The sequence below is a fragment of the Merops nubicus genome, unplaced genomic scaffold (assembly GCF_000691845.1).
Source record: "Merops nubicus isolate BGI_N331 unplaced genomic scaffold, ASM69184v1 scaffold14655, whole genome shotgun sequence".
NCBI classification, from domain to species: domain Eukaryota; kingdom Metazoa; phylum Chordata; class Aves; order Coraciiformes; family Meropidae; genus Merops; species Merops nubicus.
This window is the reverse complement of record NW_008607721.1, coordinates 5,307-32,344: the sequence shown is the minus strand read 5'-3', so window position 1 is coordinate 32,344 and position 27,038 is coordinate 5,307. Positions and strand designations below refer to the sequence as shown.

The 27,038-nt window shown below is 36.9% G+C and overlaps 1 protein-coding gene across 1 annotated transcript; it reads right to left on the bottom strand.

The window, feature by feature from the left end:
• Positions 1 to 340: 340 nt before the first annotated feature.
• On the bottom strand, positions 341 to 27,038 carry IPO8 (importin 8; the record flags this gene model as incomplete). The annotated part of the gene is made up of 20 exons (XM_008940043.1): positions 341 to 439; positions 1,462 to 1,559; positions 2,052 to 2,177; positions 2,831 to 2,897; positions 4,689 to 4,814; positions 5,257 to 5,417; positions 6,032 to 6,197; positions 6,860 to 6,949; positions 9,936 to 10,052; positions 11,335 to 11,411; positions 13,077 to 13,176; positions 13,996 to 14,130; positions 16,636 to 16,720; positions 17,249 to 17,343; positions 18,133 to 18,222; positions 19,273 to 19,429; positions 20,361 to 20,519; positions 22,371 to 22,527; positions 24,634 to 24,715; positions 27,016 to 27,038. Coding segments are annotated over 20 exons (2,210 nt in total), but the record flags the coding sequence as incomplete, so codon positions are not given.

Genomic DNA, 27,038 nt, shown 5'->3' with positions numbered 1-27,038 from the left:
ACTTCTCAGCTATAACAGTTTTAACAGTATGTGTTTTGCATCAAAAGGGAAATCTTGCTGAAGAAAGGCAAAAAAGACAATCCTGCACCACATACTGTATCCTTATCATTTGGTCCATATCCATTTCCCAGTCATATCCACTAACCTCTAATCTCAAGGGGAAAAAAAAAAGAAAAAAAAGAACCTTACAAATCTGCCTGAACTCATTTATCTCTTCTTGTATTTCTCCCCACTCCTACACTTTACTCTTCCCTCAGATTCTCTAATTCCAACTGCTTTTCTCAGGAATCATACATGTATCTCTGGAAACTGGTAAAAATAAAACCCATTGCATATTTACCACCTGGTCAATACCCCGTCCTTTGCATTGAAGAACAATTACTTCTAGGAGCTTGGCTGCATGGCACTCTGCATCTTCTCCTGCATCTCCTGTTAGTACCTAACAACCAAAATGACAATTTAGCTTATCAGTATTAATCACTGACAACTTTGGAAGCAAGCGCTCCTGTACCTGCATACATCAAAAAACTTCTACACTGCCTATACATTATTCATGGTATATTTTGTGAGGAATCAAGACAAATAAAAATCATCTCTACAGGACATAAGGTTAAGAGGCTAAATATGGATTAAAAAATTAGAAGAAAACTACTATAGCTCTTTATGAATGTTAGTATTCGTTGTATGTTACCATCTTCCCTTTTTTAAAGGAAGTGTTACTTGCAAGAACCACTGATGTTTTTTCCATATTATGGTTTTGGTTTTTTATTTCAATTCTGATAGACACTGGCAGCCTGGCAAATTGAAGTCCTATCTCTAGCCTAGTTTCTGATTAAAACCAAGATGTATGCAACCACTCTATGTGTATGCACATATATTTGAAACTGATGGCTTCTTCTCAGTACATTTCAATCCTATGGTGCCAATCCAACCTGACAATGAACCAGAATTCCCAAACACATTCAATTTATGTTAAGTTTCTTAAAAATACATAGGTAGCTAGATGCTGAACACTCCCTTATGCCCAAAATCAGAGAAAGGCTGCAGCGTGATCTCATATTTTATTATACATGAGAGAAACAGCATAGAAGAGAAACATTATAAATGTAGGATGAACTTGAAATGAGTTCACACCTTAGCTCACAAGTAGAGAATCCAACTGCAAGACACATAACCCAAGGAAATCAGGCTTCATTAATTCCTCTACTTACCAAAATAGCTGTTCATAGAAGAGAGGCAAGACAAACAGCAACTTCTCCCACACAGATTTGTGCATGTGATTTGTTAAAAAGCATGTCATTTAAAAAGTGTGAAGGTGCTATGTGTACTCAGAACTGAGCTGAGACTGAACTTCACTTTGTTCTGAAACACCTGGCCACCACCTGGCATGTTCAGGCCACCCTGCTAATCTGATTTTTAAGTAACAGTGATAAGCACAACAGTCAAAATCAGAAGCCTTACCTTTTTACACATAGCATAAATTATTTCTAAATGCTTTGGGTTAGACAGTAAAGTATCAGTGTCAATGGTCACATAATTATGCAAGAGAGGCATCATATCTGCAGAACAGGGAGAGCAGAAGAAAAAAAATTTACAAAATAATCCATGCAAGTGCTAAACAGTGAGGCTGTAATCCTATAATTGGATTCATTAGCTCAGATTCTTGGATTTGGTTGGAAATTCAAACTCTGCAGCAGTTTACTCTAGCAGAATTGTTCATGAAGTGCACTTTGCAGGCTACATTCTCAGAACAGGAACTAGAACAGGACATTTCAATTAATTAATTTGGAATTTCACATTAACTTCGTATATTTTAGCTCCCTTGAGTGCAGGCCCTCCTACAATAATGGATCACACCGAGAGATCTGAACATCCTTTTCCTGCTTAATATGCTCCTGTTGCACTCCCACACTAAACAGATGGTCAGGGCATGACTCAAATACACAATCATTTTAAACTAAGACACTAAATGGAAGCAACCCTTATTAAGGTGGGTTTTAGAGATGAATTCCCACACCGTGGAACTGTCAATAGACTAGAAGTGATCATACCTGCAAAGTATTCAAAGCAATCCTGCTGGAAAACCTCATATAGAACACCTAAAAGCTGCCACATTTGAGGTGAAATCATCTGGCACGTCAAGCTGTAGGCCAAGGAGAGTATTTCTTCATAAAACTCTGGAAAGAAGAAACAATTTGAAGAAGGGTCCTTTAAAAAATAAATTGAGCTTGCAAATACCTTGAAATGTAAAGTCAAGCCTGGAGTCACATAATAGAAGAGAGCAATGAATAACTAAAAGAACACATAGAAAAAGAACACAAATTGGAAGACTTTTAGATGGGCTTTACATTGGTTATATTTACAACAACATGCATACTTTTTCATTAAAAATACACACTAGAAAACTATATTACCAGCACATCAAAGACATTGCTTCTAAATGTTTTACTGAAAAATACTTTTATTTTCTCAACCTTTGTTTTTTCTTAAAGGCCTTGTCACAAAACTATGCAGCTCTTTACTGCACGGTACTGATAAAGCACTAATTTAATTGCAGAACATGTCCATAAAATACTAATGTAATTGTAGACATTGTACTTTAACACAGCTAGCTAAAACTATTATCAGAACTGCATCTCCTGGTTTTGAGTCTGACCTCCAAAATGCAATAACCAGCCTGACTAACGTATAAGAGGAGATCAGGAGAAACAAATTGTAACTGAAAAGTAACTTTTTTTTCTTTAAAGAAGCACATACATGCAAATAAAGATTAAGCTCTCTTCAGGATGATAGTTTTATTTGCAATAATTAAGTTATCTCCAAAACATACCTATAACGTGTTTCTGTAAAACAAGGCCAATGATCTGTAAACAAATGCTCTCAAGTTGTTGAGTTATCTGAAATAAAAATATAAAGAAGTTTATTTAAAAACTTAGAAATAATTTAATCAATGTATTTGACTAATTCAGTTTGAGAAGTTCTTCAAAGTAAAAAGGCTTTTATAACTTTTTAAATGTTGCATTAACCATCACAATGTTACAAAATAAGCTCTCAGTGATGAAAGTACTCAAATTTTCAATAAACAGTATTGCTTTAAAACCTGTCACAGAATTTTTCTCTATTTAAAAAAAAAATAAATCTTGCTTTATGGTTTTTCTGCAGATCCTATCTAAAACTCTATCTGTTGTCCTGCCTGGATATAAAGTAAAACTGCACTCAAAGTGTTTGAGATAAAGCCTCTGTCTAAAACCTTTGAAGTAGAATGGGCTAAAAGGAAGAAAGGAAGAGATGCATTTGCCTAAGGTCTCTGGAGAGCTTCCCAGACTAGGCTCGGCAAGGGGAACATGTGCAGAAACTGGGAGCATTCAACCGTGGTGAAGTCAGGATTCAGCTTTGCCACACTGGACAGAAAAACTACATTTATAAAGTAGGCTAAATTCCAAGAACTATACGGCCACATTCTAAGACCAATTAAAACCAGCAAATACAGACATTTCATGTTATTACCACAGGTCATTCATTATAGACGTAAGCTTGCAGATGTCAGGCTTTCTGGGCTTGGTCTAGCAAAAAGGTTAATTATGTGGCCATGGATTCATGCACTTACCTTCAGATACTTGACTCAGAAGTTACCATCCCTTAAACTCTCTCCACAATGGTGGAAGGAAAAGGAATTTCTAAGGAGTTTTCAGCCTCATGTATCATTTCTATATCATTTATATCACTTCCAAAATTATTTAAGATCCTGGGATGAACAGCACTCTGCATAACATTTTAGTTTGTGCTTCACAAAACAGAAAAATAAGCTGCTAAGCTTATACCAAAAATGCCTCAATCTCAAACATTTTCCTAGGCTAAAAGCTGAAGATTCCTTTCAGACTACCATTCTCGATGCTCAGTTTAGCTACCAGATTTCATTGTAGCTTTCAAAACATGGCAGAGGTCCTTGTAAAGGAATAAAAGATGTTTTTAAATCCAAAGGAACACAATAATCTTAGAAAAAAATAATTAGCATTTGAATTAATCTATACTTAAAATTATAAGCTCCATAAAAAGATTCTGCACTTGCAATGAAACATTCTCACTGCAAATCAAGGAAGCCAAACCTAAGGCAAAGCACTTTTATGCCAACTGAGCTTGAAGTTACTGACTGACTTAGTCTCTCTGATCAGCCACTGAGCCCCTTCCTACCTCAGTCAGCCCAGGTGGTACCAGCAGAAGGATCTCTTTCTTCCCTGAACATTTGAAATGTAGACTTATGTTGCACCACCACTGGGAGACAAGTTCCTAGGAATTCTATCCAAGAAATTTATGAATAACGAACAAAATATGACTCATCACTGTAAAAATCAGCCTTATGCAAAATATTTCTCGCTTCAATCTATTTTAACAGTCTGTCATACAGTTATTGGAGGAAGTGTTTACCAGAATAAGGACTAAGGATTTTACCCTCAGGATATAAATTCCTCTTGAAGTTGAGAGCTAAACAATTATGAAATCACAAAAGTAAACTGGGCTTTAAACTCAAATTTGTCAGCAATCACTTGGTACTAATTCATCAACCTGCTATAGTGAATGCATATTCATGTCAACTCAAGTGATGCAACAAGCACAGGAATGCTTGTTGCCATGAATGAAAGGCATGAGGGAACAGCAGGAGAAAAGACATACAAAAGAAAAGATCTCACCTCCTTGTGATCTTCCACAACTGTCAGGATGGTGTCAATTGTGTGCAGGATGCCCATGGCCATAACTGTTTTGTCCTCTACTTCCTCATATTCCTCACTCTGGAGTACTTTACCAAATATTTCAGCCTATGAAAAAAAACAACCAACTTGACATTCAAGAGCAAACCCACATTTCTAATTTGTCATGCAAACCCCAAGACAGCTAATGCAACAGCAGCAATGCCTTATCTGTAAGAGCTGTCAGTGCTGAAAAAATATGCTCTTTACTTTTGAAAGGAGAATACAGAAAATTAAAAACTCTTTTTTTAAGAAGTCTAGCTATGTTAAGTCATTTGAAATGTTAAATAATTAGACCCTGGCTCATTAAAACCAGTAGCAAAATTTAGTATCTTTGAAAAACCTACAGTTTTAAACATGCTTCATACTGGGAAAAAAAAATATTGTGAACACAGGTGGACCTTTATAAAGATTACTTTAAACAGCATGCATTTCAGACAAAGTTCATTCAATGTTTACCAAACTAGGCACGTGTTTCTGACTGGACTGTTACTTTACTGTTATCTCTTACCAGGTGTTGAGTCATGTCAATGGCGATAGTAGCAACTTCTTGACTGTACTCACAGATCATCTTCTGGATTACATTAGTAAGATCATCGTTTTCTGTCTCTCTAACAATGTGTAAGAGCTCTTGCATAACTGGCCTCACATAAGGCTTCACATATTCCTTGGCTAAAAAAAACCCCAAACAATTGAAACTAGGTGAAATCAGTTATCCATAAACACAAATGTAGCATCTCATACCCACTAGGTAAATGACTCTTGAACAAAATATTTTTTTTAAGCTACTACAGTAAAAAAATTTAAAAGGCAAAAAAACCTACCCAAGGCACTTTTATAGCCTATAACTAACGGAGTAACAAAGTAAATAAATTGTACATTTACCACATTCAATACTGAAACACCATCTACAACAAAAATTTACTCTTTTGGGGGAATACGTGCCCTTGTATATATGCCGCATTCCTTCTTAGACATACACACTATTTCACTTCACTAAAAAAAAACACAAAGACAGATGCTAGTTACTTTATTAACAGAAATATCTTCATTCTATCTTATTTTGTGTAGAGATCTACCACAAAAACTTGAAGTCAGAATTCTGAGATGTATACAGTAAGAGTAATTAATGAGCAAGTGAAGCTGTCTAAACACCATGAAATGTTCTGAAATCTATGTCTTTAAATGGTAGTTATGTTTTAATAAATCTGAACCAATCTCCACATCTCTACCAAAAAAAAAAAATAATTAAAATCAGTGTATACTGATGAATCACTGTAGCATACCTTGCTCTTGGTTGCTTATTAATGTCTGAAGAGCTATGGCTGCTTCTACTTTGACAGGCATTTCCTTATCATCAATCAGGCTCTTCTTTGCCAGCTCTACTGCATTCCTCAAGTTTAGCTCATTGTGAAATTTTAAAGCACTGAATGAATGAAGCACCCAACAGGACTGCATGGCAAAAAGAAAAGAAAGTTGGGGACTACTGCAAAATTTCTAGCATTTTTTAACTGATTCAGTGTTAACTCTCTCTCTCTCTGAATGAATTGCTTTTTTCTTTTCTTCTTAATTATGGTGTATTCATACAGTAAATGTAACAGTTTTTCAGTCAAGCAGTTCTTTATTTTCTTTTTCCAAATTTCAATAGATTCATCAAGCACACAATCAGCTTTCATAGTTTTGGTCCTTCTGGGAGAAAAAATCCAGAACAGAAATTAAAGAAATTTAACTGTTTATGACTGACATGGACACTCAGGGATCTTCTTCAAGCCACACTCAAAGTGACACTGTCCACTCTGTGGAAATCCTACCTACTCTTCACAGCCATCCAAATCCTCTAGTTATTCAGATCAGCTAATGAAAAATGGTCACAAAAGAGTCACAATCACCACTCAAATTCTCCAGTCTGATCAAAAATCACACTTTTTTCACCAATTAATTTAATTGACAAATAATTTTTTAAATAAAAATGTTGAAAAATTACTGTACAAGATCATTATTTGAAATTTTACTACTTATTTGCTTTATTTCTTTCATTAACATTCAGAATAAATTCAAACTATAAAGGAAAGAATCATGGCAAATACAGAAATGGATGTAACTGGTTAACTTACTCTAGCTCTGAGGTACCCCAGGTTGGACATGAACAATGGAAATACATGATTCTGTAACATCAGCTCCATTTGATCCTTGAAGACACTCTTCTGTTGGTGTAAATAAAAATCAATTTTGGAGACCGTTCATTTTACATACTTCATTCTAGCCAGTAATGCATTTCAGCTATCAAGCATGGGAAATATAATGATTTGTCTATGAAATAAAAGCATTCTCTCACAAAAAGATCTGGACCTTGTCCCTTGAACTGAACAAGGCTCATAAGCACAGCAAGTTCAAAGCCAGATAAGTAAAAGAACTGTACATATTCAACTCTGTAATATTCATTACAATACTGTAAACTGGAGTTCTCATTTTCTTTAAGGAAATTGATTCCAGTAGATTTTTCTTAAAAATTTATTAGGAACAATAACCTAGCACCTCCATTCTTCCTCCAAAGGAGTACATAGATGCCTGAAGATAAATATAAAGTATGAAACAAATCTGAGTTTCAAATGACCTAATCATCAAAACTAATTATTTTACACACCACTACAATAACTCCCATCCTTTTTTGTGTTTATTAATGGACTAAGATAATTCATTTATGACTGAAATCTCCTTGTTTGGAGAAGGATATTTGATGACAATTATCCTTCATTGCAACCTTGGCAAATCCCAAGATATTCAAAGGAAGTCAGGACCACCAGTATAGACTTAGAACTTCCCTAGCACCTGTAACCTCAGGATAGTAGAAAAGATACATGCTGGGGACTATGTTAGCACCTAAAGGAGTGATTCAGTGGCTAAGATAGGAAGATGGTGAAAGGGGACATTCAATACAAAATGCATCTCAGGTCATCACACTTCTGCTTCACCAGTGGATAAAATCATTTTTTCCCACACTGTTTCCCGAGCCTTCAGAGAGGCAGATGAAGAACTGAGAAAAAAAAAAGAAAAAAAAAAGAGAGAAGGAAAAAGAATTTTTGCTTGTGCACACAGGTCAGAGGTTTGCACGCATTAAACTAGAGCTGCTGTGGAGAGCCAGGTGGCTAAAGCAAGGTCATTGTGTCCACAAGCTCCTAACAATCTGTACACTGGAATAAACCCTTCTTTTTCTTTTCCTCAGGACAGAGGCAAGTTGGTTTAGAAACCCCCAGTCAATACGACAGTCCCCTCATAAAACGAACAATGTCTTCCTCCTTCACTGTCACACTCTATGAGGGTGAGCATTTATAATCCAACATAATCTGCCAAAATTCTGCAAGAGTTACTGGTGTTTCAGGATTCCAGATCAGATCACGGACTGGTACATTGGTAAAAAATAGATGGTAAATGTTGGTAAGATGTTGTTTGTAACATGAAAATGCATTCTGCACAAAGACAACTCACATAAAATAAAATAAATTACATTTAAAATGTAGCCTTCAGCATAGGGCCACCATTCTCACGCAAGAAGTGGCAACTTTTTTGCAGTTACTTCTAACATTTTGCAATTTTTGTTTCTGTGACTTTTCCAACTTTCTATTTGCAGAGCACACCAATTTAGGTGGGAGTCTTGATCTGCCTGAGGGTAAGGAGGCTCTACAGAGAGACTTGGACAGACTGGTTCAATGGGCTATGATCAACTGTATGAGGTTCAACAAAACCAAGCGCTGGGTCCTGCACTTGGGCCACAACAACCCCAGGCAATACTACAGGCTTGGGGAAGAGTGGCTGGAAAGCTGCTCAGAAGAAAGGGACCTGGGGGCACTGACTGGCAAGCAGCTGAGTACGAGACAGCAGTGTGCCCAGCTGGCCAAGGAGGCCAACGGCTTCCTGGCTTGTATTAGAAACAGTGTGGCCAGCAGGACCAGAGAGGGACTGGCCCTCTGTACTCGGCATTGGTGAGGCCACACCTCAACTACTGTGTTCAGTTTTGGCCACCTCAATACGAGAAAGACATCAAGGTGCTGGAGCATATCCAAAGAAGGGCAACGAAGCTGGTGAAGGGTCTACAGAACAAGTCTTATAGCACCGCTTGAGGGAACTGGGGCTGTTTAGTCTGGAGAAAAGGAAACTAAGGGGAGACCTTATTGCTCTCTACAACTTCATGAAAGGATGTTGTGGAGAGGTAGGCACTGGTCTCTTCTCACAAGTAACTAGTGATGGAACAAGAGGGAATGGCCTCAAGCTGCAGCAGGGGAGGTTTAGACTGGACATTAGAAACAACCTTTTCACTGGAAGGGCTGTCAGGCACTGGAACAAGCTGCCCAGAGAGGTGGTTGAGTCACCATCCCTGGATTTGTTTAAAAGCCGTGTAGGTGTGGTGCTTGGGGATACAGCTTAGAAGTGGATTTGGAGTTAAGTTAATGGTTGGACTCAATGATCTTAAAGGGCTTTTCCAACCAAAGGGATTCTATGACATGGAGAGAGAGCACACCTTGGGCTCCACTGTCTACAGAAGTGTAGGGGAAACTGATCAAAACCATTAAAGAGCAACAGTGTGGATTAGATGTATATTCAAATTCCAGAAAAATACTCAAAATTCTGAAGATACTGTCCATAACAAATAGAGGAAGGACAGAAACAGTGTGCTCTTTCTCGTTATTTTTCAAACTCCCATCTGGCTGATGAAATAAGACTTAGAGCACACATTGCAGAGTAAGAAGGCTGGAAAGCTAGACAAAACATTCCTGCAACATGTTAAGTAAATATTTTTTCTGGAGAAGAAGCCCACAACAGCACAGGCTGTTGGGGGTTTGCTAAAGAATCATACCCCATGTTATTGATGGAATGCATGTTTGCTTTTTAAACACCCTGGTATTTTACTAGTAAAGCAGGAGAGGACCAAGGGACTGTTCTGGAGCAAACAAACAGAGCTTTGGAGAAATCTGAGAAGAAAAATCTGTGTGTAAAATGGGAATATAAACCCAGGAAATATATTGTGAATATATTTAAAGAAACAAACCCTCAGATTCTTATTGCACAGTGCAACCTCTCTAAAGACTTTATAAATATAGCTAAGAGCTAGCCATACTCTATAAGCAAAGACTTTTTATTGGAAATGGCAGTTGATAAGAATTACAGATCTTTTTCACTTCTTTACCTACTTACCTTCAGTAAGATATCTGCTAGGGATCCTATAACATGCAGAGCTCCATCTTTTTTCCTTGGATCAATGTTTGGCTCTGTCAGAATCTGGTAACAATATGCCATCATTTTTGGTAATACCTATGCAAGACAGAAAACACTCAGTCTCCTTCTGTCCAATTATTTTAATAGCATTCCTTAAGTTCAAAAATTCATATCACATTTTTAAGTAGAAATTTTACCTTGGCCAGTGCAACTGTAAGGTGCTATGTGTAGCATCTTTCCATAGTCAAAATTCTGAACGTTCCTTTTTCAACTTTTCAACCATACTTGTCAAAACTAATCTCCTCAAAAATTCACATTAGTGATACTAAACAAAGTGGTTTTTTGTTGTTGTCTTGAGGCAAATCAAAAAAAAGGTGATGAAAAGGCAAGAGGCTCAAACAGTACCTCATCCAGTTTTCCCCTTTACTTCTCTTTTGGCTTGTTTCACACATATATAAATACACACACGTGTGTACATATATGTATGAACATACACACATTCAAGAACAACTTGGACAAAAACATAAATTTATTTTAATCTGTTGATTTTGGCAGTAACTTCTAAAGTTGACTAGACTTAGAACGGTTTCTTGGCAAAAACAATTGTTTAATGACATTTCCACACCTTTTAGATGTGCTTTTTAGATATTACAACATTTCAGCAGTATCAGTACAAATTCTGAAAATGAGAAAGTCAGTGGCCAAGGACCATTTTGACAATAAAGAAGCAGAAAGGTCATAGGCTATTCCACCTGATGTAAAGACTATGCTCTTCTCTGAAAACCTATCTGGAAACAGGGCTCCACATTTAATAGATGTTAAAATGGTACCCAGAAAAAAGCCCACAATTTTAGCAAACTGACAGGCTCTCCAGGGCTGGCTGAGTACTTTTGCACAGACCACCGCAAGTATATTAAGATCTAAAGAAAAGTTATGTCCTTGTTTAAAGAGGAGATGTATGAAATAGGTTTCATTCTTGCCAACTTCATTGCTGTCAACAGGATTTTAAATAGCATCAGTGAAAATTAATAAAGATCAGGTTCACTTTTGCCCCTGCTATGGTTTGGGAAGCTCAGAACATGACAGAGGCTGTTTGTAACCTTGGGAAAATAACAGTACTTCTATTCCAACTCAGTTCGTATCTAGCAGGTTAATTTTAAAGCTGCAAGAGGAATCAACTTATTTATTTATTTATTCATTCATTCATACAAACATGTATTTTAATTCTCCCCAAAGTGCTAGCACTCAGCCAGCAAAGCATTTGACTATATACTAGCAAGTAGATTTTTCAAGACTAGTTTGAAATTTATCTTCAAATTTAAGGGAAAATGGCATTAGTAAGGAAACTTCAAATAATTAAAAACCACTAGTTCCATACCTCTTTCCTCTTTTTTGCAGCAGTATAAAGGAGATTCTGTGCTGCTGTTGTAGTAGATGCATAATCTTCAAATACATCTAACAAATTAGAACAGAAAAAAAAAAAAATCCTTTTCTGAATGGCATAATAAAATTATTATGAACCATATTGGTTTTGGGATATCACAAAATCAGAGTGAATATGTGACTTCAAGACTACTGACAAGGTTGTCTTCATTTCATGGTTCAAAAATCAAGCTCAACCTTAAGCCACATAGTTTATGAAAGCATTTACTTCTTGCCTTCCAAATCTACTGACAACCCATAAACCCTTTTATTGAAAATGCATTATTTATTCATTAATTCTTTTGAGACCATGTATTTAAGGGATGAAAAATCCTGGCTTTTTAAAATTAAAATCAGTATAGGAAGAACAACAATACATTCCAGTAACATCTGTATGCCATATGTTCACATTTTGGCTTGATTTTATTAAAACCTCATGGGAAACTTTTCATATGTCAAAACTACTTGGATCTGGAGTAGTTCTAAATCTGCTGAAAGCTGAAGCTCTTTAGCTTCATTAATTACAAATAAACCTCCTTTAATCATATTGAAAATAGAATTTATAACTTGAAAAAAAAATCTGTGTTTCCCAACGTTTTCTAATCTAAACATTCCTACACAAATTTAATTAAATAAAAAGACCTAAGAAGGTAATCTTAAAATGTGGTTAAAATGACACAATAACTTTTTCCAAGAACCTGAAGATAAAATATAATTAAGAAATACTACCAGACTACTGGAATTCTTGTTCCAAACCCAAATGTACCACTCTAAAGTTCCATTTAATGTACTTTCATGCTGTTATTTTCTTTTACCTTACACAACATATAAAATAATTTAAATCTATATTTTACTGTCTCACCTACATACAGCATCAGGATTCACTACTTGCACAGAAAGAACTAAAGTCATGTACCAAAAATCAGCAACATATCTCTAAGCATGATCAGCAGTATATTAATTTTTTTGCATAACAACTCTCCAAGTTTTCTTTAACTATTCCATGAACATTTAAATTGTTTTCACATATGCTAAACCCATATCAACTCATTAAAAATTCCCAAATGATACAGTACTCTGTGATACCTGTTTTACAGGAGTTTTCCAGCTAAAATAGATATATTTTTGAAGTAGCTTTCTCTTTTTGCAATGACATGACTCTTTTAATAATATTCATAATACAGTCCTATGTGATATTCCCAAGATTTCCTACCTTGTCTTCTGAAAGAATACACATATATAATTATCTTACTATTTAATAATAATAACTGCCAAAAAATAAATGCTGAAGACGTTAATGATTTTCAATACGGAAAGAGCAAGTCAGGCCTCTTCTGGTCAAAATGAGAGCTGCAAGAACTTGCAGACAGTTGGCACATCTGCAATTCAGGATGCTGAAACTAGTACTAAAAATGTCAGCAAGTCAGTCTGTTTGGGCTGCACTGAGCACATGTGAAGCAGAAAAAAAAGTTAAGAGAATCATTTACTTTAAAGCTACCAGCCAATAGGCCGAAACTCACTTGATCTGCCTTCTTCATTTAACTATAGGTTGGTAAGATTTAAGAAACAGATTTTCTTCTTCCTATTGTTCAGGACACTGATGAAGACGCAGACATTATGGTGGCCATGCTGTTAATTGGAACTGCAGTGTACAGTTATGATGAAAGCAAAAAATAAATGCTAAACACAGACATTTACCAAATTTCATGCGGATATATTCATATGGATCCTCTTGCCAGAGCTCTTCATCCTCATCTTTGTAGCACATTAGAGAGAATATCACTTCTTCCGTTATACTCTAACGTTAGAGAAGTCAAATACATATAAGCACACATAAAATCAAATTACAGTACAGCTTCCCTCCTCTATGCACTAATTTACTAAACCTACTTTTCTGAAAAGTAAAATTCTTTTAACCAGTGCAAACAAGAATAAACTTAAAGTCTAGATGCTTCCCTTTTTCAACAGTCCCAGATGACAGTAATTATGTAATTTATCTTTATAATAATACAGCACCATGCACAAAATACACTTCAGGACATAGTCTGTATACAGCAGAACTTTGCATTCTGCAGAAGGATCTCACCAATGCAACATTTAACATGAGAATGGATTTCAGAGTCCTTCCTCAGTCATGGGATTAACTAACAACACCAGGGGAGCTTACGACATGAAAAAATAAAAGTATGAAAATTATTTTTCACTTGTTCTTAGTTCACTTATAAAACGTGTCCTTAAAACAGAGTCCAGTTCCTCATAATTCATGTTCTCTTTCCCCACTATCTTTGTACTACAATCAATTACAAATTTCTAAATCCGTAGACAATTCTGAACTTTAGCAATTAGTAAAAGGCAGAGCATTATGACTGCCTTGTAGACTTTAAATAAGAATTTACAGAACAGAATTTTTAATTGATTTAACAATATCTGCAATAAAAGATAGTCATAATACCAAAAAAACCCAGCCATATCCGTGTAGAAGTGGTCTTGTTTTGCCCAGACTGATTGCTGCATCGAAGAACGAAACCTTTAAAAGTGCTACACCAGTGGGGTTTGGGGGGGGGGTTTAATCACTCTGTTGACATGCAGGGTTTATAACTGGGTTTTATCCACTGACCTGTATGTGTGGCTTCATTTGCTTCCATGTTACAGAATGAATAACCCCTTGGTTCAGATAATTTAATGTTTGCTGAAGAACACGTGGTGCCACGTAGTCTTTTTGCCTGTACTGGTCTAAGATTCTTAAAAGAACCTAAAGAAATGACAAATTCATATTTTTTAATGAAGACTGAAAACTCTCTCATACACAGACATGCACTTCACCTCTCCAGTGAATGTACATGGACAGATCAATTAGTTTTCCTGCAAAGGTAAACTACAAAAATCAGAAATCATTTAAATACTAAGGATCTAAACCTGCAAGCACTTATGTCCATGTCTACCTTTACCACTAGCTCCACCATGTGATCACTTGTGACTGCAAACCAAAGACTTCAATATTTGCAAGCTCACAGTTTACAGAGGCCTTGGCAAAATTTGGAATAAATGAGGAAGAGGCGCAGTGAGATTTTCAAAGTGGTTCCTTCTAAATTTGTCATTGGCGCCTCTGTTCTTTTTTTAAAGACAGGCCCCTAAAGAAGACAAAATTACTTTGGAAGAACAATGATAAGAATAGAAATACTAAAGTAGAAAAGAAAAATAGGTTAGCACCTAAATCTGTGAATCAGAAGAGATGCAAAATGCTTACTTTCGACTACCTGTTGTCAGGTAGTCACCTGATGGAACCATCAGCTAGCATGCTACCAAACTCTACTACACAAAGTTTCCTTAATATAAAGGCTTGCTCTAGTAAAAAAAACCCTACTGAACAAAGTCACTAACCTGCTCTAATGGCAGATGAGCTACAAAGTGTTACTAAGTGTAAAGAATTGGTTTGTACATGAATAACAATAAAAATCAAGGGCCATGCATAACAAAATACTGAGTCAGATGTTTTCAGAAGGACAATTCTACTTCATAATCCTTCAAAACATTATAATAAATCTTACTTTGAGCACAAATCCTTCATTAGGAGTACTAAGTCTGATCTTAAGTCTTTTATACAACTTGGCCAAGAATTGTCTGTATCTCATATAGACTCTAGCACGATGTCAGCACTTAACTGCAGAATAAGCAACGAAGGCTTAGTAATACAATATTCACAATAGAATTCTTACTAACTCTGCAAGGAAATGTGACAAATCAGCATTTAAGAGCCAGAAAAGGAAGAAATGTGCAGAAGGTCGACCATTTTTCTTGAAAATGAACCTGCTCTCTCTGCTACATAGCCTAATCTCTTGAGGACAAACTTCAAGTACTTCAAGTGACAACTGCTCATCAGAGTCTATTTCTCCACTCAGGAGTTAAACACTGGAAGGATTTTAGAATAGATAGTATTAGACCATTTCCCTTTTCATTTAATGCTTACAGCTTTCCTATAACCATTCCTCTCCTTAGTTCTTAACATTTATGCATTTACACAGAATTAATACACTGTTGTCAAACTGGATGGAAAGAAGTAATTTTGGTTTGAAGACAAACCTGCTATTTTGAAATGTAGTTTAAATTTGACTCAAAGTGACAACAACAGCCTGGCACTCTGCACGAGACACTGAAGATTTAAACTATAAGAAGCCTGCAGATGCCATCTCAGGGATATCTCACCTCATGGCACGCTGAAGAACCACATGTTCTGGAAATACACAGTATCCAAACACTTGTCACTTGAAAAACAGAATTTCCAGGTGTTTTTGAAGGTTTACAGGCCAAAGGGAATCAGAAGTCCAGAATCATGAGAAGAGTATATTGCATCCCCCCAGCTTCTTAGAAGCCTGTTTGGAATATGTAACCCTAAACCCTGGACACCCAAGACCAAAAGCCTGGGAACTACCGCTCCAGTCATCTAGTATATGGCAGGCTGAATGAGAAACAGGAGCTGTGCCAAAACCACCTGAGCTTGGTTGGGACCCAGCACTCTCAGGGCTTTCAGGTACCCAACTGCTATAACCATTCCACCAAATAAGGGAGACGCTGGAAGCCCATGTTCCCAGGGGCCCAGGGTTGAGCTGGCAGAAAAACCACAGAAAACTCTGATAGGAATTGCCTCTCTAGTTCTGTGCAACTTTCTCAGAACTGAACTCTCTCCACAACACCATGTTAATCACAAATAATTAGCATTCCCCAACAAAAATAATTTCCTGGCAAACTGTGATTTTACGCTACATTTTCATAATATAAGATTTCCAGGTATAAAGTAAATTTCATTGCTGTTCTCAAGGCACCTTCTAATCACTTGTGTCTTCTTTATTGTGAAATGAAACAGTATCATTGGATTACTGTGCCCAAGTTGTTTGCAGCAAAAGCACTTTAGTCTAAAGACTGGCCTGAAAATACACCCTTCTATGACATGAAGCCTTTGCATGAACAGCTTTTTCTCTCAGCCCTGTCTCTAATGTTTATGCATGATGATAATACCATTTTATCAGCACCCGCCCTTTCTGAGAATTTTCCTGCAGGGTTTTTTGAATTGCTGAAAATTTGTGTTATTATCTCAGTTGTATGGCACCGAGTTCTAAAGGAACTTCTCAGTCACTAAAAGGAAAACCTGCCTGACTCTGCTCTTGTTTGTTTAACAAATGAACTTCGATACAAGCACACTGTTGAAAATCAACAGTTGAGCCAAAAGGATCCAATTGAGAAACAAATGAACTGTACTTACCTGTTGTATGCCCACAGCATAGGTTTTTAAAAAAAAGTCAGAGAATTCAAAGTATTCTTTAGTTACATTTCCAGGACTCCCATACCTTTAAAAAGAATTTACCTTGTGAGAAGTCTACAGTGTCAGGAAAACACAGTACTTTCTAAATCACAGAGGACCCTGAGTAGAATTCCATCCCCAAAGGAATCCTTTCCCCTTACTTCCCACATAATGCCCCACTTCCCTTTTTTCTTAGATTATAAGGTACAATACTACAGTCAAATAAATATAGCTGCCTTTTTGTCACACACTCGGTGACTTCCATATTTATGGATTTCTTCTCAGTCTTCACCGGTCTTTATAGTTGAGAATATAAGCACTTACAGCTAGATGTAGATAAAAAAAAAAAAAGCTTCTAAAAAAATTACTTTTTCTGTAAGGCTAGTTTCTTGTCACCTTAAGAGAGTCAAATCATTTCACTAAGAGCTCAGGCCAATGGCTGTGCCAGTACAAGGCAGAGGACATCAGGAGGAAAATGTCTTTGGTGACCATGAACTATTAGATGGACTAAACTGTCTTGTCTAACTGTACTTCAAGTGCTCTTCAGTTTCCCATCAGTTTGTTAGACATTTACCGTTCAAAAAGACGAGCTACAATATGCAATGCCCATTTCTTGCATTTCCACCACACCAGCTCTGGTCTGTCATCTTCATCAACTTGCAAAGTCTCCTATAAATAAACACATTTATTTTATATTGGCTGTGTATATTGCTGAGAGAAATGATGCTTTTAGACATTCCTTGATGAATAAACTAATAAAAATGCACAGCAACTAAAGCTTTGGTTCTGTTAACAGCTATAGAACATTCAAGAACTTTCAAGTATCTTAATTAGTCAATATAACTACATATGCAATACCTGTACAATGCCTGTACTTTAATTTTCAAAATAAGGCATATTTTAAAAAAATGGAAACTCTGACATATACTTAAATACTACACAGTGGTGTGCAATTTGGCTTAAAAATTAACTTCTCCAAATACATACACCCTAGAGCATATATTAATGCAAAAGCTATTAAAGGAATCTTAGGGTTGTGAAATAAATGTCTAAAAAAAATTAGGAAACACCTGCTAATTTGTATACAGACAAGGAAGAATTTAATCACCATTTTCTTCAAGAAATATAAAGGACAAATTAAAGAAAAAGAGGAACGGAGACAAATTATGTGTTTGCGATGAGCTTTTTATTCTTGTTTGAGAGAAATAGGCTGAACTATTTGGAAACTTCCAAAATACCCCAGACTGGAGTTTACATGGCATCACTACGTCAGACAGTGAAATTCTGACAGCTTACATGATCATCCTGCTTCTCTGTCAGAAGCAGCACTTATTTCAAGAACAAGAATCTAAAACAGATGACATCTTAAAAAAAAGAACACTTAGAAAATCTTCATGCTGACTGTTCCTCCAACATCAATAAGGAAGTGTCAGAGGTCTTTATAAAGCTGAAACTTACTGGAGGGACATTTCTATCAATGATTGTACGGAAGATCTCCATCCACTGAGTCATGGTCTGGTTATTGACCAACTGGAGTGGCAATGCATACTGAAATAAGAAAAATAAAAAACCACAGTCATGAAATTATTATCTCTGAAAAATGCAGAAGACTTTTCTACAACAGTTATATTCTGAGGAAGATGAGATTTTAAGTAAAATTAAAACTAATTAGGTTAGATATCAATACTACTCTAACTGCATCCGTCCTGATACAATTTGCAGAGGAATTTCTGAGCAGATACTATTGGAGTAAAGTTCCTTGGTCTGAGATTTTGCTAACTCTCTTTGTTTCTTCCTCTTCTTCACAAGAGCCCAGCTGACCTTCAGGGATCACAGCAGTGTTTATATTAGAGGGTTTGGGTAAACCAATAGCATTTTAGTAAGTGAAATGTACTCCTAATTAGTACCTAGCTACTATCTAGTAAATCTCACTTCTCTACAAAACGCAAAGCAAGGTGGCAATACTGAGCCAAGCTACTGAAAAGTAAAACAGAAACTTGGGATCTTTTTAATCCTTCCCCCATCTAATAACAAACAATTTTAGTTTTTTAATCCTCAGTGGCTGCCGCTTAGGTAGAAGCTTCTTTTTTTTCTCATTCTCTAGAAGTATTTCCTCACCAAATTCACCCCTGTAAAAGTCAAACTCATCTATGTAAAATGCCTGTGCCTTAAGTAATTTCTGCCAGAATTATCTTCAGAAGACAGTAAGAAATGCCACCTACTGAAGTGCATCTTTGACAATTACACTACAATATCCACTACTGGTAGTTTCAAAGGCCAAACAGCACAGTTTAGATACCCATACAGTTTATATCAGGTTACGTGTGACTTAATAAAAGTAGGAACATCTCCAGTAAGCTTACAGATAGCATATGCAGAAGTACCTACATTCATTAAAAATTTCATCTGGGGGACCATGTGACCAGTTTTTAAGTAGAAAAACCTATGAAGATCATATTTTTATAAAAGCTGTTTATTGCACGTGACTTTTCCCATTGAAACTGTTATTCTTATTTAATCACACCCATGAGTGTACTGAAGGGAATTGTTGTGACCAGCAAAGTGAAAGTTTTGGTTTTCCTCTACACAGATGCCAACCTGAACAAGAGCATAGAAGATTTTTAAGATTTGTTTCTGAAGCAGTACAGAGTAATGCGAGTTATCAGGCAGAAGCTGGATCATCTGCTGCTGAATCCGAGGCAAAAATATTTGCATTGCTGCTATGAGAGGATCTCGCTCCTCTGCTTTTTTGTATCTGCAAAGGAAACAAAAATGTTGGTCTAGGATCTACACACTGAGGATTCTAATGTCTATTCCCCACCAGCATTTTTATTTCTGTATCCTAAAAAAAAAAGAAATAAATTAACATCCAGCACTCGTTCACTCTCCCCTCCTCTAGACGCCACTTCAACAATTTGTGCAAATTCACTAACCCATAAATAAATGAAAACCAGCAAATGTTACCTGTTACAAATGCTGCTACTGGGAGGAAGAACTAATGTTCTCTACTACTGCATTGTCAGCTCACAAAAGCAGGGACTTGAATTTCTCTGACATTGATAGCAATGCCAAACCCAAGTTGGGTGCTGAACAAACAGGAGTGAACAGTCATTGAAAAGACAATTCCTTTGTTTGCAAAAGGTTCTCCCTTTCTCCATTCACGTTTCTTCTGTGTGGTTTATATGTGTTTCTAACATCAGTAAATTATTTTGCTTTAAATAAGTGAGAAGACTCACGACACTTCTCCCTATTTATGCTTTGTTGATTTAGACTGTCAGGAGGTTGGTACAGGTAACACTACGCAGTAGGAATATATGACAACGACAGTACTGCATTTGGGAAATACATGTAGAAAATAATTTGCATTCATATACTTGGCATTTAGAAGATTTTAAAACAAAAGAATTTACAAACATTTAAGAAATTTTTCACAGCTGGGTTAAATCAGACCACAAGTACAAAGCCTCAAGAAAACACATCACTATATTCATACAGATTATACTGATGATATCAACATTATAAATAGTTTTCATTTATTTGCAGGGAAGGAATCATATGACAAACATTAATTCCCTTTTTCTATCTTAATTCCCTGTAGAACACCAGTGCTCTTAAGAACGTCATTCTCAGTAATCAGCTGAGACTAAAGGAAATGATTCCTCATCTACTCACAGACATCAACTTACTCATAGGTCTTCACCAGCTGATACAGGCACAGGAGGCTACCAAGCCAACTCCCACTGTTCTGAGACTGCAGGTAGTAGCCTATCTTGTCTACCACAGCTGTCCAATGGCCAGGAAAGTCATGTTTAATGATAGCACGGAGGCACATTGTCAACTGGGCTCTATGGCAGGAGGGAAAAAGAAATACATTATAAATAATATCACAGCAGAGTGTTTCACATAACAGGACAGATCCACAAATATTGGTTTATTTGCAACAATATACATATTACATTGTAAGCATCACACATAATTTGACAGCACTGAGAGAGTTCTGGGAAGAGGCAGAGGAAAAGTGAAAACAAAAATCTCAGGGGATTTAACTTCAAGGCATAAACTAATTTCAGAACATCTTAGCTACTTTTCTCCCTTCCTCCTCACTCTCCACACCCAACAGGCTATATCTGAAAACACTTATTCATGAAACCAGCTAGCTCTGTACTTTGAAAACAAACATTTATATTTCTAAACCTTTATGAGGTTGAAAGCAACCACAAAAACACAGATTTGTACATTGTTATTAAACAATATTGGCCTGTGTTATGACCCAAGCCAGAGGCTCCTCATGAAATTAGTTTTCCTGGGATCTTCTCGAACAGCACTCTCTCAACTTCCAAAGCATGAGGCAGAGGCAATTAGGTAAAAACATCTTATCATTCCTCTCCCTCCACACACTTCCAGACTCCACTCACAAGAGAGAGGCAAGACAGTATTATGAATTGACTAAAGGGAAGTGTGACTAAAAAAGCTGAGCAGCACTGAACTAGAAGATGTAAATAAATGGTCTGGGCTCCACCAAGGAATAATGAAAAAAAAAAATACTCTGCAGAAAATATTGGTTCTTCTGTATCTAGTTTCCTTGGCTATCTTCTTGCAGTCCATTACACACAGAGCCACTATTGCAAAGTAGTTCAATAAGGGGTCTTCCACCTAATGATCCTTCTAGTTTTGTATTAACTTACCTTCCCCCTCAAGTCCTTGCAGTTTCTGCTTGTTGATAATTTGGTTCCTTCTCCCCTCTCCTTACTCTCACAAGCAGAGTGAAAAATAGCAGTATTACAACATCAGATTAGTTCCAGCAGTTTCTTTGACTTTTTTAACCTCTGAGAAATATATAATATACACCTGGCAGGTGTTTCTCTAATCTAGTCATAAAGACCTCCAGTGATAGCCATGCTATAGTAGTCTAATGCATTCTGGTGTGGTTTTTTGTCTGTGTTTTGTTTTGTTTTGTTTTGAAGTGTTTCCTCTAATCCCAATTTCAATCTGTAGTCAATCTCTCCTCTTTCAGATACGACTACTGGAAAAAAAAAAAAGATATTTTTGTGCACCTATCTGGAGGAGAGTAGGAAGACACACAAAGAAAATTTTCATATGTTTTTCAAAGATTAACTTCTGTACACTACAGCCTAATTCCACCCTACCAGTCTCACTTTTATTAGAGCGGTGACAATCGTAAGACTATAGTATGTTTGTGAATTTTAACAGTTCTTCCAGAAAAAAAGACAACAGCATTTCTTCATTCTTTTAACATCTTAGAACCAAAGATGCCAATACACATCTAAATACTGGGATTACACAGAAAAAAATTGCAGAAGTAATTGAGAAAAGCACTACTAGAAAAAAAAGGAAACAAATCTTGGGCAGTATTTCTCTGAAAGGTTAATTCTGTACTGCAGATAGCCCTTTAAACCCAAATCAGCCAAACAGACAGGCTGTCACTACAGCAAGTGTTAGAAGACACTTTAAAACACCACTGTAAGAAGATAAACGGCATGACAGGGCTCTTGGGTGGGTTACTACCTTTCTGAAAAACAAGCTCACATAAATATATTAAAACTGATTATTATTACATTTTCAAAACAAGTGCTTGCTTCATCTCTCAGGCAAATGAGATTCTCACATTAAGTACATTTGGACTGGTAGGTGTGAAAATCTGAGCTATGGAAATGCCTCTGCAGGGTATGAAGTACCTCACTAGGTCAGGAGAGCGAATTATTCCCTCCACAATGTTATCCCGGATCTGCTGGCGGTCATTTTCGTGGATGTTGAAGGGGAACACTGCTTCTCCAGGGGGCGGCTCACGGTCCGGCCAGTACTGGGTCACCATGTTCTTCAGATAAATGGCAGCTAAGTATAAACATTGGGGAAATAATAGTTAAATTCTAACACATCTCCACATTCCTCTGTGCTCAACATGTAGTGCAGCTGAAAGCAGAACAAAGAGTTAAAAAGACGACTGAAAACCACCAGGTGAGTTCTGTAACAATTATAGGCACCAAACACAGATGAGTCAGGAAAACGTATTTTAATGATTCCACACAGGATCAGGCTCAAGTAACTTGTCCCAGACAGAATGAGATAGTAATTCAGTCAACTTCTACTGGTGTACATTCTTTATTACAGCAACAAATGTTACAGCAGCCTTCCATATGGACATAATATTCCATCGTTCTAACAAGCAAACAAAAATGTACTTATCTGCATTTTTATTAATCCCTGAAACAACTACTCAAGCTTAGTAAGTGAAGTTTGGAAAGCTCGTGTAAACAAATCATTGTGCATGCAGATGGGACACTCTGCTTGGGGAAATGCCCAGTATGAAACTGGCACATGGCCTACCTTCTATTCAGACAGAAATGGCTGTTGTGAATTCCCTAAGCTTTATCTCACTATTAGGATTTCCCATAATCCTTTGGAATTGTTCCCTTCTGTCTCACATGAAAAATAAAGTTAATCTTCAACTGAAAATAATGCAGCGTTTATGCCTCAGTACTAAAATGCCTGTAGGCATTCTTTAGGAAACACGGTGTAAGACATTAAAGGAATGTTCTTAATAAACTCTTATCCCTCTACTATTTTGGTTGATTACTAGGCTGGGGTTTTAAAGTATAAACAAGAATTCCTTAGGTACAAACAGTTTTCTTGGTGCTTGACAGATTACAAAGTATAAAAACACAAAGTTTGCAAAAGATTTTATAGGAGCAAGAGGAAAAACTGTTCTTTGTCTATGATGTGCCAGAACATTCAGACAAGAAACAGGTCTAGAAAGACCAGTCAAACACTTTAATTTACTTTGTCCATACATCTTCTTGTCATGCTAATTCTTGGCTTTTAAAAAATTTCCGGAAAAATCTGTTGCCTTACAAATGTAATTTAAACATGCTCCTCTATTTCATAACCCTACTCCTTAAAAAAAAATTTAAAAATGGAATAAAAATTTTAAAAATTATGTTCTACAGATTTTTTTTTCCTAAATGATATTAAAATGAGAGATTAATTTATAAAAATGACCTTATGGAGTCTAGATTATGCATCAAACTTTACTACAGAATGGTTTAACAATGCCATTCAAAGTTGGATTATCTTTGAAAAAATAAATGCCAGCATGACAAACAGCATGTGTCAGCATGCCCCAACACACTCAGGGGATTAATAGGATCTGTACAAAAAAACCAACAGTGCTTCTATGGGAAATACTGTTCCATAGAATAAAAACAGAGCTGTGAACGACACAGTACTCATCAGTTTATTGAAAAAGCTGACTAATTTCTGTATCTGTTGAAAATATTGTATAGGAGTAATTAAAATAGATTATGAGAATTTAGAATCTGATCTAATACAAATATATACCCTAAAGTTAACTGCACCCTCATACTTGAATTCACACATGTAGAGTTGGGAAACCTTTCTAGACATGCTCAGCCTATAAGTTTATAACCTATCAGCAATGTGACCTTTCTTCCTGTCTACTTTTGTGAGCAGACCCCAGAGATACCAACTAAGTATATGTGGATACCCTGACCTAGGGAATTATGGGGTTTCTCATTTTTCAGAAGCTTTCATTTTTCCAGAAGGGCTCAAAACAGAGAAACATGTATTCAAAGGAGACACACTTTTTTTTTTAAATTCCCACCCATCTTGGCATCACTATTTCTTCATCACCAGAAGGCACAGCTGAGGCTCCCTGGCTACTCAGCTCTGAGCAGAAACAATTCTCTTCCGCACCAGCAGCGCAGCAGTCCTGTAGGGATCACTGCAAACACAAGGACTCTACCCTGTCGCTGTGGTTTTATCTGACCCTCATGTGGGAAAGAAATGGCAAAGACAGATCCTCCTCATCCCCACATACAGAACAAATGTGAACTTACTTACATTCCAACAGCTCAATACCCTGGTGAAATAACTGACACTGACCTTCTACTGAAAGAAAATGAAACAAAGAATTTACCTCACCTGCTTGACGCACTGGAAATTCAACTTGATCTGATACTATGATTTGCAGCAAACTCGGAGCAAAATTGATGATCTTATAGGACTGAAATACATACAAAACATAGTTAGCAAATCACTGTGTTTAAAGAAGACTGTATTAAGAAAAGCTGAATAAGAAACGCAAACTAAGGATTTTGCAGTGTTCTTTGACTCTCCTCATCAAGTATGAAAGGTTTTACCACTTGGATTTACCCAGTTCCAAGTTATTTGTAAAAATCTGAGTACATAATGGCACATGGGTGGAGTAAGTAATGTGACAAGGCTCTTACTAGAGACTAGTGATAATTAATATTTAAATAATTCTGAGAATGCATAATGAGAAGCACTACAGTTCTGTCTTTGAATTATTTGACTTAGCCTCTTAAATCAAACGGGTATTGACACGCTTCTTCAATACATACTGTTTATCTGAAAAATAGATTGTGGTATAATAGCAGTACTGAATTTGGAAGAGGTTAAGAAAATCATTTAAAATTATTTTCAAGTGTAGAGAGCACCTGCATTAGCCATATATTATACAGATAACTTTTAAAGAACTGCACGTATAGAGCGTCTTAACAGAAAAATAAAAACTCTGGAAACACAGTGAAACAACCATTTTTAATTCAAATCAAGTGTAGACAGATAACATTTCAAATCCCACAGCCTTCCTGGGAACTTTTCAAACACTACATCAGCCATGCAGCTGAGGAATTTCAAAGAGAAAACAATGCTCACTGAACTTCTGAGCAAAGCATGCCAGATCTAAAAGATGTGAAAATCTGATAGCATTATACTGCTGTCATTCAACAGGGGTCCTCCAACGTGAAGAACTGTTGACTCAGCATGGTGCAGTTTCTGCTAAGCCTTGGCAACATCAGTTGTTACTACTAAGTCAGATCTTTCATCACTTAGATTCATGTGCTTTATGTTCAAAGAGAGATGTTTCTTGGGGCTAGATGGCAGAAGCTGTCTTTGTTCCACCTTTTACAGTATTTTTTTCCAACCAGACTATGCCTGACAGCTCTGTGGTTGTTTCCAGAGCTGTGCTTAAAGTACAAGTACAGTACACCCTCCTGTAAATTTTGCCTCATTCAAAAGCTGTGAAATAGGAGGTACATTCTGGTCTTCATGTTCCCTAGCCCCGTTCCTTGATCTAACATTTCCATAATGAGGTAAAATTACATTGCCTTCATAATTCCTAAGTGTAACAGCTGTATCACAACACTATCATTCCATAATTTTACCATATCACTTAACTTTCTGACCCTCATTTTACTCACTATAATGATAGTGTAATTCTAACCTGCTCTGTACTCAGAGACTCCTTTGATGCTCCTAAAGTAATCTGAGATCTCAGATAAACGCAGTTAATAGCAAATCAAAAGCATGTTCTCCTACAATCCCCTTCTCTATAAACTTTAATTATCCATAAGGAATGCTCCAAATAAAGTAAAAGCTGTAACGTACAGCACAGGAACTCCATTAATCTATGGACATGTTGCAGTATTAGCTTTCAGCGTTTACTGGTTGAAGTGTGCTGGATTCCAAAGATCACCTTTCCTTCGAGCACGCTGGAGTCCAAAGGTTGCCCTTTGGTTGTCACCAGACAGGCTCTGTACAATGCTGATGGACTCTGACAGGGGCTGCAGCACTGAACACACTCTCCAGCTCCCAGGGAGATAAGGAAGGCACGAGGAATCCCAGCAGCACAGAAAATCAAAAATGCACGTGAACATCCTTTTTCTTCCAAACACTGCCAAATACACTGTTCTTAGGCCCAGTCTACAGGCAGCTTATACTAGTACAAACATGTTGACTAAGCAGGCAACCTTTCAGAGATTATTTTGCTGCCGTTGCTGTCTTCCTGCAGTAATCCTACCAGGATCACACTTATGGTGGACACAGTGGTAACAGTACAAATTATTTCCCTCTCTCTGCAGCTTTTACTGAATCTACATTCAAGTCAAGGCTATGCCAGGAAGCTCTCCTGGTGCCACTTGTGCTGCCGTAGAATGGCTACCCCTCAAGTCGTGCCGAGACACACACAAATGCGGTTATTTGGCCTGCACAGCAAGTCCTCCCAGCAAGTGACAAAAGATGTTACGCAGAAAGTACGCCCAGTGTCTCACAGGGGCCCTACCCCCACCAGCACACTGCTATGAGGGTTTCTTTACTTTACACCCCGACATCCCTAAAGAGATCACAGGGACACAGTCCCAAGCTCTCCCTAAATCCTTCTACTCTGTCCTCTACTACTGTCATTATCATGTTTTTACATAGCTTTGTTTTCTATTCATTGTGAAAAACATGAACAGTGTAGAGATCAACTGAGATTATATGCCCATTTTGGAAACAAGACACCTGATTCTGTTGTGTCTGTGAAG